This window comes from Tachyglossus aculeatus, chromosome 19 (genome assembly GCF_015852505.1).
Source record: "Tachyglossus aculeatus isolate mTacAcu1 chromosome 19, mTacAcu1.pri, whole genome shotgun sequence".
In the NCBI taxonomy this organism is placed as follows: Eukaryota; Metazoa; Chordata; class Mammalia; order Monotremata; family Tachyglossidae; genus Tachyglossus; species Tachyglossus aculeatus.
Window position 1 is genome coordinate 6,704,640 of NC_052084.1, and position 12,646 is coordinate 6,717,285.

At 46.3% G+C, this 12,646-nt stretch overlaps 1 protein-coding gene and 1 long non-coding RNA gene across 4 annotated transcripts in view; both read right to left on the minus strand.

Annotated features, from left to right (window-relative positions):
- Nucleotides 1-2: 2 nt before the first annotated feature.
- Nucleotides 3-863, minus strand: LOC119940564. 3 transcript variants are annotated; one of them, XR_005455017.1, is made up of 3 exons: nucleotides 785-863; nucleotides 188-336; nucleotides 3-101 (listed from the first exon to the last, which is right to left on the minus strand). It is a non-coding gene; the product is annotated as an uncharacterized LOC119940564 (long non-coding RNA). The 3 variants fall into 3 exon arrangements; XR_005455016.1 differs by having other exon boundaries at nucleotides 3-105; XR_005455018.1 differs by having other exon boundaries at nucleotides 9-88.
- Nucleotides 864-3,290: 2,427 nt separating this feature from the next.
- The window catches only part of DNAH14 (dynein axonemal heavy chain 14), a 127,630-nt gene continuing 118,274 nt past the window's right edge, over nucleotides 3,291-12,646 (minus strand). Inside the window, exons 80-87 of the mRNA XM_038761252.1 lie at nucleotides 10,698-10,897; nucleotides 9,426-9,601; nucleotides 8,699-8,895; nucleotides 7,485-7,597; nucleotides 6,735-6,880; nucleotides 5,247-5,401; nucleotides 4,796-4,942; nucleotides 3,291-4,004 (exon numbers count right to left, since the gene is read on the minus strand). Of these exons, the coding sequence (XP_038617180.1) occupies nucleotides 3,792-4,004; nucleotides 4,796-4,942; nucleotides 5,247-5,401; nucleotides 6,735-6,880; nucleotides 7,485-7,597; nucleotides 8,699-8,895; nucleotides 9,426-9,601; nucleotides 10,698-10,897 (1,347 nt within the window). The 3' untranslated portion in view covers nucleotides 3,291-3,791. The remainder of the gene's footprint in view (nucleotides 4,005-4,795; nucleotides 4,943-5,246; nucleotides 5,402-6,734; nucleotides 6,881-7,484; nucleotides 7,598-8,698; nucleotides 8,896-9,425; nucleotides 9,602-10,697; nucleotides 10,898-12,646) is intronic.

Sequence of the window (12,646 nt, forward strand, 5' to 3'; positions counted from 1 at the left end):
AATCCTATGGCAGTTGTTTGTTCCGCAGAGAAGGGCAGCTGGGATGTAGGTTGAAATTCCAACCTCTCTGCCACTCCGAACAGGTGTGCTGTGGAAAGAATCTAACTGCAATTCTTTCAGACACTTTTCATGTGCACGTTCAAACACTTATTACTTCCACAATTTTGCGTATAAGCATCAGCATTACCTCTGGGAGAGCCGTTTTTCCTTATCACCAAACACCACATTTCTTCAAAGGTGTTAACGGGCAGGTACCCAGTAGGGATAAGTCGTGTTGTTGAGGCTGCTTTTGGGACATAGAACTGTGATTACTCCTCCAGAAATAAACCTCAATACCTAAAACAGATGACGGCACGGGCTTAGTCAACCAAGTTCTTAGGCAAGGGTGGAGACAAAAAAATCCAGAAGCTTTCAAAACCCTCAACTCCCAAAGTTTGCTCAGGGCCACCACTCCTCACCTCCCGACTTGGTTTTACCTTAAAGGTTTGAACTAACCAGAATGTCCCAATCGGCCTCCGCCATCTTTTAGACTGTGAGCCCACTGTTATGTAGGGACTGTCTCTATATGTTGCCAACTTGTACTTCCCAAGCGCTTAGTACAGTGCTCTGCACACAGTAAGCGCTCAATAAATATCATTGATGATGATGATGATCTTAGGTTAAGGACCAGTATTCCTTTGGAGCACTCTTCCTTATTAGCATGACTCCCCCAAGCATGAGACTTGGTGTTGACAACTCCAAAACCAGTCAGTCACCAACAGACAAGCAAAATGCCTTCACTCACCTCTGGAACAAAGTACAAGAGAAGCTGTGTGGCTCAGTGGAAAGAGCCCGGGCTTTGGAGTCAGGGGTCATGGGTTCAAATCCTGGCTCCACCACTTAGCTGTGTGACTTTGGGCAAGTCACGTCACTTCTCTGGGCCTCAGTTCCCTCATCTGGAAAATGGGGATGAAGACTGTGAGCCCCCCCGGCGGACAACCTGAACACCTTGTAACCTCCTCAGTGCTTAGAACCGTGCTTTGCACATAGTAAGCGCTTAATAAATGCTATTATTATTATTATTATAAGGGATTTTGTGAATCATACGAAACACCTGTGCTGTTAGCAAGCCAACTCCAAACAACTTCACAGATCCTGTTCAGAAAGTCCTCATGTCATAAATGCATAGTTTCACATCATACCCCAGCAGCTGCTCTATGGGGAACTAGAAGGGGGCACACACAATCCCAAAGAGCAAAAGATCCCACTGAAGCAGTCTCCAACACTGCTTCAGAGCAGTGGATGTTCCATTAATTCAGTCCTATTTAATGAGCACTTACTGTGTGCACATCATAAGCACTTGGGAGAGTACAATACAACAATAAAAAGGCACATTCCCTGCCCACAACCCAAGTGCTGTGGGGCTGGGAGAGGGGGAAGAACAAAGGGAGCAAACCAGGGTGATGCAGAAGGGAGTGGGAGAAATGAAAAGGAAGGTCTCAGGAGGAGACTGGGAGACCACTACAGGTAAGGCTGGTGGACGGACATCAGGAAAGAGGTTGCTGTCCTAAAACCAAGAATTTTAGGTGACGATGAGGAAAAAAGGGGGTCCTGTGTAAGTCAAACCCATTATTACAACAATGCTTTTTCCTTACTTGTATTAAGTTGGTCTTTTCCTCCACATCAGGACGGCATAATCTCACTGCTGGTAGCACCATCTTCAGAGAAAGGATACTTCCCTAGACATATACATCAACAACCACAATTCCATATATTCCTCAAGCAGCACATATTACTGTTTCACTTATTTACAATCAGGATGCCAGTTGGCAAGAGGAAGACGGGGAGACAGGAAAAGTCAGTTTGCTGTGGGCAGGGAACGTTTCTGTTTATTGTTATATTTACTCTCCCAAGTGCTTAGTACAGTACTCTGCACACCATAAGTGCTCAATAAATATGAATGAATGAAAGAAGGGGGAGGGGAGATGAGGGAGCAATGGTACATAAGACAGGCACATGGAAGTGGATAAGACAAAGACAATTCTAGTCTCCTCTAGATTGTGAGCTCATTGTAGGTAGGGATGTGTTTATTGTATTGAGCTCTCCCAAACAGTACAGTGCTTTGCACACCATAAGCACTCAATAAATACGATTAAATGAACCAAGGCCACTCTGAATTTAACTTACCCTCCACATTGCTGTCTTGCCCTTCGCTTCCTCCTCAGCTGTGTGTGCCACACCACCGCTTCTTCACAAGACTGCAGAGCCAAGCTAGGGGTCCCCAGCATGTCCAGTGTTATGGGGCCCTTCCTGCTTGGGCCAGTCACCTTCTGCCCATCTCTTGTCATTGTCACTAAGCAGCGATGACACCAAGGATGCATCAGCTGAGCCGGGCCCATTGCAGCTCAGGTGCTGTCAGCAGCATAAGGCTCTAGAGTAGTCTCTGCCCCGCCTTACGGTGAGCATGACTGTCACCCCTGCAGGCAGGGGATGATTCGACTGTAAGCTCCTTGTAGACAAGAAATGTGGGTTTGGCATCTGTTGTGCTTTGCACCCAGTAAATGTCAATGATTAACAAGAGGTGGAGCAGTTCCTTACTCATCCAGCCCCTTTCCGGCTCCGAGGCGGGCGTGTGAGAGCCGGCCGGGGTTGCTCTGCTGTGCTGAAACCAGTAGCAGCAAGTCAGAGCCCAGGGAACATCTGCTCCTTTGCTCACTTGGAGTCGACACCTATGGTCACAAGTTGATGCCCCAGCCACAGAAGAAAAACTGCAAAGCTGTTCCCTCACTAATCCAAGTCACTTATCTGTGCCTCAGTTCACTCACCTGGAAACTAGGGATTAAGACTGTGAGCCTCAGGTGGGACATGGACTGTGTCCAACCCGATTACCATTTATCTGCCCCAGCGCTTAGAACAGTGCCTGGCACATAGTAAGCACTTAATACCATAAAAAAAAAATCACCTTAGTGAAGCATCCTAAATGAAAGCAGTTCAGCATCTCTAAGTGTTTACCTGATGGAAAAGCTGTACAAAGTGAGGCCCCGGCCAGAAAGCGTTCCTTCCCTTGGCCTTGAATCCCGGGAAACAGGCTGACTTGTGGTGAGAGCTGCCACTCGCTTGGGAGAGTGTTCCCGGAGTCTCCAATAACCAGGACACATGAAACCGCACGGAATTCACAGATCAATTCTCCAGTGCGCTGCGGCCTCGAATCCCTTGAACGCATTGGAAGTCTTCAGTCTGTCCCGGCCCTGAAGCCGGAACCTGAGGATGATAAAGTCAGGTCCAATAGGTGCCAAGGCCACAATGCCAGAAGGGGGAAGCTCAGGCCCCAGGGTCCCTGCCTCTACCAGCATCCCACAGGGTCAACGGTAGAAGAACGAAAAGCACCACATAAACCCCGTTGCAACATCTCAGCCACGGTGACACATCCCAGCCCGAAAACAAGGAGGGCCTGGAAGAGGTCTGTCCAAACCCAGCCTGGCTCAAACCCACCCATGACTTCAAACCCCCAACCCCCAGGCTTAGGCAGAGGCCCTGCAAGACAGAGGAAGAGGGAACTGGCTGGTTAGAAAGGAAGACGCAGTGGGAGGAGGTCTGTGGAAGCTCAGCCGGGCTTCTCTGTAGGAAGGGAAGAACAGCTCCTGCAACATCACTATCCTGCAAAGTTGATTTATTTCTCAAAAATACACTTAGACCGGCTTCGGCTTCCCTTGTGTTTGGCACCTTTGATGTGTTTCTTTCCCAGCACTGCCTTGGGTGAGTTCACTTTGGTGCTGGAAACAGAACTGCTCAGCAGTGAACACTGCTGTTCTTCATTCGTCTAGTTGACACAGCAAGGCCACCCGCTTTGTGATCCACTGATGTGGAGGCACTTGTGTTGGCAAATGGACTGTTGTTACAAAGTCTGAGGACAAGCCGGTGGTTGTCAGAATTCCCGTTCTTTGGGGAGTTCGGTAAACTGGGCATTCATAGCTCACTGGGTCGCTATCGCTCTTGGCCGAGGCAGAATCTCTTTCGATGGAAATCTTTGTTTTCAAACAAAAAAAGGGGGTCAAATTTCAGAACCCTCCCAAATAGCTCACATTTTCAATAACCTACAATTCTAGCTTAAAATAACACCGTGAGCGGTGAGGAATGAACATAATTCATGCATTTCTTTTCAAAGTAATGAGCATTTTCAGGTCATAAACGGCTGCTAGGATTCATTTTCCAGAAATGCCTTGGCGTTTACCTTGGATCAACAATACTTCCACATTTCTGTCATCCTTCAGGACTGGGATAGTATTTAAGGCACATTTTCAATCCCATGTAGCTCTCTTCGCTACTCAAATGTAGCATTCTGAGCACTCACTGGCATTGGGCTCTGATCTATAAAGTTTCTCAGGGTTGAGGGGAGACCCAGACTTTGCCTTCAAGGACCTTATACTTCATAATAATAATAATAATAATGGCATTTATTAAGCGCTTACTATGTGCAAAGCACTGTTCTAAGCGCCGGCGAGGTTACAAAGTGATCAGGTTGTCCCACGGGGGGCTCACAGTCTTCATCCCCATTTTACAGATGAGGTAACTGAGGCCCAGGGAAGTGAAGTGACTTGCCCAAAGTCACACAGCTGACAATTGGCAGAGCTGGGATTCGAACCCATGACCTCTGACTCCAAAGCCCGGGCTCTTTCTACTGAGCCACGCTGCTTCTCATCCATCAGTGGCATATACTGAAGGTTTACCGGGTTTAGAGCACTGTACTAAGCGCCAGAGAGAGCATAATACTACAGTGTCGGTGGACACAATCATAGTAAGCAATGAGGTTTTTCACCTGTTCGGGCCGAAAATGTATGTCTGGAAAGCAAGAGTATATCTCCTGAAGCTGGGAGTCTTCCAGTGAGTGTGTGTCGGGGTTCCATCGGGCACCCCCGATATATAAACCAAAAACCAGGACTCCATGCTGTGCTTGGGTCGAGCTCTGCCAACAAGAGGAATGAAATAAAAGCCTCATCGAGAGCCCCTCCTCCAAGCAGCAAGACTGAAACCTGGTGGACCCAACTAAGAACATTCCGCTCAAGCCCTTTCTCTCCTTCCTACTTATCCACTCTCTTCACCCATCCACTACACTGGGCCTCATCCTTGTTTCTCCCTCTCCTTTTAGAGCTGAAAGTCCTCCCAGCTCCCCTCATCTTCAGTGCCCATCTGCAATCACATCCTCTCCAAAAGGCCATCCCCAATTAATCTCTAACCTCCCCTCTTCATATTGGAGACGTTCCACTTACTTTAAAAGCTTGCTCCACGATACTTAGTTTCTTTTGCATCCCTAAGATCTGGGATGCATTCTGGGCTTCCTGAAGAATGTGGTGGACAAAAGTGAGGGAGTCTATGGATATGCCTTGGCTTCTAGCATAATTCTGCAACACAGCAGTAAGAAAACCTGTAGAAGTAAAATAAAAGCCCATTGCTCACACGACAGCACAATACCTGGGGTGGTGGTGAGACGCCCAACCAAGACCTGCTCCGCCAGTTCCCCTGCCCTGGGGATGGGGCTTGAGAGTCTCACTTTCTGTTTTTTGAGCAGTACAAGCACTTGATATTCACCCCTCCCTCAGCCCCACAGGACTTACGCACAGTGCCTGGTACATAGTAAGCATGTAACAAATGCTATCATCATTATTATGTACATAGCCGTAATTTATCTGTATTATTTGTCTTCCCCTCTAGACTGTAAGCTTCTTGAGGGCAGGAAACGTGCCTACAAACTCTACTGCATTGTACTCTCCCGTGCACTTAGACCAGCGCTCTAGACATAGTAAGGGCTCAATAAATGCCATCAATTGCGTGACTGTTCACAGCTCTTGCCAGGCTGCTTCATTTTCTGCCTCACCAATGGGCCCTTCCTGTTCAACTCTAGTTCCTCTTTGAGAACCTTATTGCCATTTTACCCAGCGTTCCTTATTCCCTAGGCTAAATCTTCGGTGAAAGCACCTGATTTTTGGCTACCCAAAGTGATCTGGCGGCCCACACTTTGGATCTTTGGACACCCTAGAACAGGGCCAAATAACTCAAAAAATTTTTTCAAATGAAGGGTGTTGTTGATTATAATAATGACGATGGCATTTATTAAGCGGTTACTATGTGCAAAGCACTGGTCTAAGCACTGGGGAGGTTACAAGGTGATCAGATTGCCTTACGGGGGGCTCACAGTCTTCATCCCCATTTTACAGACGAGGCACAGAGAAGTTAAGTGAGTTGCCCAAAGTCACACAGCTGACAAGTGGCGGAGCCAGGATTTGAACCCATGACCGCTGACTCCAAAGCCTGTGCTCTTTCCACTGAGCCACACTGCTTCTCTATACCACTAATGGTACTTATTAATGGTAGACACATGATAACCAGATCAGACAGACTTGGTCTCACCTTGGGCTCACAATCTAAGAGGTAGGGAGAGCAGGTACTTTCTCCCAATTTTACAGGTGAGGTATCAGAGAGGTTAAGTGTCTTGCCCGAGGTCCCACAGCAAGCCAATGACAGAGATGGGATTAGAACCCAGGTTTCCTAATCCAGAGGCCTCTGTTCTTGCCACTGAAGTCACTCTGCCACTGGGGCATCTCAATGGGGAACAAGGGGAGTGACCCAATTTGAATGGGTGAAAGAATGGGAGAGAAATGAGCACTCACAGTCTGTGAATTAACAGCTATGGCCAAGCTCTTCAAGGACCTTGGTCCTTTTGACTGAGCAGAGCCAAAATGTCTGCTTGACTCCCCTACCTTGTGGAAAGAAGAAAGCTGGGAGCCAGAAGCGAGTTGGAGATCCACTAACACCCTCCTGGAACAGCTCAAATTTCTCTTCAGATGCTCGTGAAAATGCTGTGGGGAACATTTTCTTTTTCCAAGCAGTACTTAAGTTGGAAAACCTGTTTGAAGGGATTGGAAGGCCTTTAAGGTGGTAAATGACACAGACACAGTAAAATTCATTTGCATTACAAGGTGTTTCTAATGCCTTCCTAACTCATTTAACTTCCCAAGAGGAAAATCATTCTCACATAGGTGGAGGCGTTGCTCAGGGGAGGTTGACTGAAGGAAGTGGGATGCCCTTCCTTTCAGAGAATCATAGAGAGATGACAGGTTTCCCCTGGATGGCCATGTGCACCCAATTAACAGCAGGGGAGTTCAAAGGAGGCTCTGAGGAGATCTGGAGCCAGGAGGACCTGCAGGATCCAGGAGGGGTTAGAGGTCCTCAGGCAACCAATGACTCAATCCATCCCCTGGAAGTACTGCAGGAAGGCTAAAATTCTCCCCCTGCACCCCCGGACCAGCCCTCCCTCCCCTGGTCAGGGCCCAGGCCTCTGGAGAGAAAGTCCCAGAGCAAATTCCAGAGCAAATAGAGCTTCCTGAATTCCACCTCTGATAACTGTCTTCTGAATTGGAGGGTTGGGAGTGGCTGCTGGACAGGGAGGCCTTCATTTCTATCCTTAAGAATTCCTCCCTGGACTTTTCCTATTGATTGTCCATCCATACCGGGACTCTATAGCGGTGTGAGCCTGCTTTGCCCATGTGGTGAAGAATTCCAGTCGTCGAGTGAGGTCATTAATCCAGGAACTCAGAGGCTTAGATGATTTATAGGAGCTCCGCTGTGAGGAGAAAGAGATACCTCCTGACAAATCCAGCCAGTGGCTTTAACACCAGTGGAGCTAATACTTTGGGAGGGAGTGATTTCCCAACAGTACTCCGTGGCCCGAAATGTACATTAAGCACCTTCATGTTTGACAATACCAAGTGTGAAAGGTTCTTTCTCCATTCTGGGATGCTGTTCAGGTACAGAGTAAATACTGCAATCTGAAATTGACCTTGATGACAAAGTGGTCAAAATCAAAGTAACTACAGCCCAATCACCTAAAAACTGAAATCTTGGAGCACTCCAGAAATCAAACTGCACCTGGCTGAAAAACAATTCTAGTTGAAAATTTGCGGGGGGCGGGGAGGGCGTACTTGAAAGTCATATTTGACTTTCTATGGCCTAGAGCACAAGACCAGCAGCTTCCAGGCCTGCCTCCACCTCTGGTCTCCTCGGTGAGCTTGGGGAAGGAACTACTTAACCTCTCTGTGCCTCAGTCTCTTCATCTGTAAACTAGTCTGTGCATCCTATATAGGACAGGGACTGTATCCGACCTGATCATGTTGTAGTTACGCCAGCGTTTAGTACGGCGCTTGGCACATGGTAAGTGCTTAATAAATTACCATGATTATTATTATTTTTCAGAAATTTCAGCTAATTAGATGCTTTGATTTTCACTGCCTTATTTTAGACTTCTAGAAACCTTAAATCTGTTCAAACTGTAAAGTCAAGAGCAGCACAGGCATCACCTGGCCTGCGACTGGTGAGGAAATTCCAGGGTTTTTTTCTTTTTTAAAATGGGAATGATCTTTTGTTCAGCAATTTGAACCCTGCAATGTTATCAGAGAGATCTGGGGCCCCAGGGAGGGTGGTGAGTCATGGGGTCCCAATGGCCAGATGCTCAGCCTGGCCTGGCCTGCTTGGCCCCCTGGATCACCCCCAGAGCAGATGTGGCTGCCCCAGCAGTGATGCCGGTGGCCCGGCTGGTCCCAACCTTGGTACGACTTCGACTTGATCCCTCCCCCAAAGATCCAAAAGCTAATTTATAAAGACTACTGATGGCTTTTTCTTTACCACCCCAAGGTGAATTACTAAAATATTTTATGCCGACACTTACCTGCCACAACCCAGGCACCTTGGATTTTATGATGGCATTGTAAATCTCATCCAAGGCAGGAGAAAGGATGATCTCTCCTTTCAAAGCCCTCTGAAGGTCTTTCAAAGACTGGTGCACTACAGACAATAAATGATTAAATCGGCCAATCTCTTGACAAAGGAAGATTAGCAGAGTGGAATGGAGAAGGGGATCATAACCTAGGGGAAAAGAGGTGGTGTTACACCATACGTAAATAATGTGTCAACACATCGAATGGTAGTATGTTCAGTTGTTAGACTGTCTTTAGGTCTCAGTCCAACCCTGCCCCAAGGAACCTCTCCGCTCCACTTTGACCTCCAGAAATACTGTCGTGTTGTTATACTCCTTAGTATCAACCTGTGTTGAGACCATGAAATTCCTCAGAGATCTAAATGAGCCAAAGAGATACTGGTTTAGCCCTCATAAGGCCTAATCACCGAATAAGGTGATCAACTAGAAGCCTGCCTAGCCTGGGAAGCACTTAAGGTGAAGTGTATGTACATGTATCTGTGTTCATGTCTGCTGTCTATTTCTGTCTCTCCTTGTCTGTGTATGTTTCTCTCAGAGTCCCTTTCTCTCTCTTTCTGGGGCTCTGTCTTTTCCTGCCTTCCCTATCCTTAGAGAACCTGTCCCCTGGTGGTTCCATCACCTGTGCCACTCTAAGCTCTGACAAATTTAGTCACCTTATAATCTTCAACAGTTCTCTCACCCTTAGCATTTTTCAGGAGAGATGTCCAAATGGGTCCCGACATGATGTTCACCAGTGTGCTTGAGGCCATGTTCTCATGGTCTGATTTCAATTCTTCCTTCTCGACAGTAAGGGGCAGCTGCTTCCGCACATCTGATGCAATTTCCAGCACCAGTTCATCCTGGCTCTTTCCACTACTGCGAATAAAGGGTAAGTAGGCTGGGAATCACACACCTGTTCAGGCTGGATGGGGCCTCCCCAATCTGTTCCACATGTTTAAATGATTTGGGTTGATTACACAGCATCATAAAGCATTTCCAGAATATGCTGGATTCTCTGAGCAGAGAATTTAAAATGGAAGAATGAGGTGGGAGGTGGGGACCAGAGGAAGGTGAGCTTTAACTTTGCAGGTCCAGAAACTCTTTGGCCCCAGATGCTGCAGTAGGTGTGGAGGTGGGGAAGTTTTCCCTCCTGTGAGACAGACGTGTCTAGAAGATTTCTGTGCCACTGGAGCAGGGTCTGAGATCCCTTGCTCCCCAGGGAGTGGCTTCCCCCGCTTTCCCAACCCAGCCTCCTTCCAGGCCTCCCTCCTCCTCCTGAGCCAGCAGCACATCATCTCACTCCCTGCAGTCGGAACCCTTCTAGGAATCTCTCCTAAACTGTTTCTGCCAGACAAAGAATGAAAAGAGTGGGGTGAATACATGTCTCATTTGTAGGTTTTCAGAGTGTTGGAAGCTGCCCAAGGTGGTTTAAGATGACTGTTCTCCCTGATCAACCATTCCAAAATGATTGAGAGAAGAATTGCTTCATTCACTTAGAGGCATTTCTGTCAAAGGAGGCAAAAATGACTCAATTGATTTAGAAAACAAATGAGGTAGAAAAATCCCACCTGCGTGAAAAATCAGTGGGGCAAAAATGGTTCATGGATATATATATGTATATATGTGTATATATATATGTGTGTATATATATATGTATATATATATATACACACACACAAACATATACATACACACACACTCTGTTCACTCCCACCCTGAACCCCAATCATTTTCACAGCCACTGTGGACTCCTCCAAGATTACCCCAAAACCTCACCACCATCATCTGCATCCACTAGAGGTTCCAACAGACTGAAACATTGGCCCACCTGTCCAAAATAGCTGCTTCAGAACTAATGAAAATCCTGTACGCACACAAACATGACAAAGTAAGTTGTTGATACACTATTTTGAGTCTTTTTATAGAAATGAAAAAAGCTAAACTTAAGATAGGAAACCTTGCAGCTTCTTACCTAATGATCAGGTTGCCAACAGTGATTCTTGGTTGCATGGTTATTATGCTGTTAACTAAGTCTTGGGCCTGAGACTCCAGATAGACCCGTTTAGCATTTTGGTGGACTCCAAAGACCTCAGGAGATTCGGTGTCTGGTAAAGACTGAATGTAGGATCTACAGTCTTGTAAACTCGCTGATTCAGGCACGAGCCGATAGACCTGCAAATTCCATTACAATTTGTTAGGTTCCTTAATATACTAAAGTGAGATGTGGCAAAGCCAAATGCTACCTGTAAACTCTTGTACAACTTTCCAAAAAACTTGGCTAGAGCTGGTTCAGCACTGGTTTTTCTCAATCTCAAACCAAGGGGATTTCTGAATATGGGCACTGGCTATATCACTTTCTATTTCAGATCAGCATTATAATTTACTAGAAACTAAGTAAAACTCTACCAAATTTCTCTGCACACATGACTGTTTTCATTTCTTTGTGGCAACGGTTGTGGTTACGCTACTTCTGTATCTTCCTTACTAATTATTTCACAATGTAAAGATCTTTAACTGCATCAACCAGATGAGGATTTCATGGTTTTAAAAAACCTTTTGATGCTTAAGAAACAAAGGCTATATGATGAATCTCAAAGAGGTAGTCCGTAAATTCTGACATAAACCTTTAAATTTTGACCTTTGTTCACTTCTCCTGTTCTCTCTGGCATTGAACCTAACAGTCTTCACTGTTACCTTAGTTGAGCTGGGCATTTAGTATCCATCAAGGCTTTATGGTGACTGGTAAAGGTCTTTGAGACTGGCCACTCAAAGGGCATAAGGGCACACTGCCATCTACAACCACTTCAAGGGCTTCGACCAATCTGACTACATGGGAAGCAATCGCCACCCCCAGGAATCTCCAGAAGAGTGTGTGTGATGGCGGCATGAATGAAAATGAATAACAGCTGACTGGTGCGGCTATGGGGCAGTTGCAACTCAAGAAAGCAGAACATTTTCAAGAGCGGAAACAATGTTTGCAACAGCTGTGGTGGGGAGGCTCTGAGCAAATCAGACATATTGCACTGAGTTTAAGTCAGAGGAGCTGACTGCTTCTTCATTATTAGAGGAGGACCCATGATCAACATTCAGGATCACACAAGATTCAGTAGAGAAATCAGATACACCAAATGAGGAAAAAAAATGAGGAGCTATAAATGCATTTACTGTACAAGTGCTTTAATCCACCCATAAAGCATTTTAATATAAACTCACAAGTTAGCCTGATTCTCCCCTATGGGTTAGACAGAATGCATGGGAAAACTGGTGGTGGAATTTTATGAAGAAAATCACCTCCACATTTGTAAAGCTACTGTGCAGTGGCACTGATTCTGGGCCAATTTTGACCTTAGAGACCAGTCTGGGGGCCTAGCAGGGTCAAACCAGGCAGGCTTGGCGGTACCTGTGCCTGCTTAGATTATATAGTTGTAAACAAGGGTGGCCTACCCCAGGTGAATAAGTCCCGGCTTGACCCATCATAAAAACATATGATAATAGTGCAGTGAGAAAGCAGTAACAGCAAACTGCCACTGCTGTTTGAAATTGCAAGCATACAAGCACATAAAACTTTTGTAGTGTATGCTTGGCTCTAGGAGAGTTGGGTGAGTGAGTGGGTAAAGAAAATAATTTTCTTGTGCTCTCTGTGAAAGTTGCACTTTTGGGGCTTAAAAAAAAGGGAGGGGGTTGGAAGATCCAAAAGTCCCAAGGAGGGGAGCTAGAAATTTCTACAAGTTATTCCTTTGAGCACATATGCCCTGCCCTCTGCTATCGTACCCGGCCACTCCCACGAGTTCCTATTTAAGTTAAAGAGTCAGAAATGCTGAGGGAGGAGAACGTGCAGAGTCACGGATGTATGTGTTACTGCCCCAGGGGGTATCAGTGTTTAATTCTGTCATCCTGCCAGCAACAGGTGCTCGGTCCAAA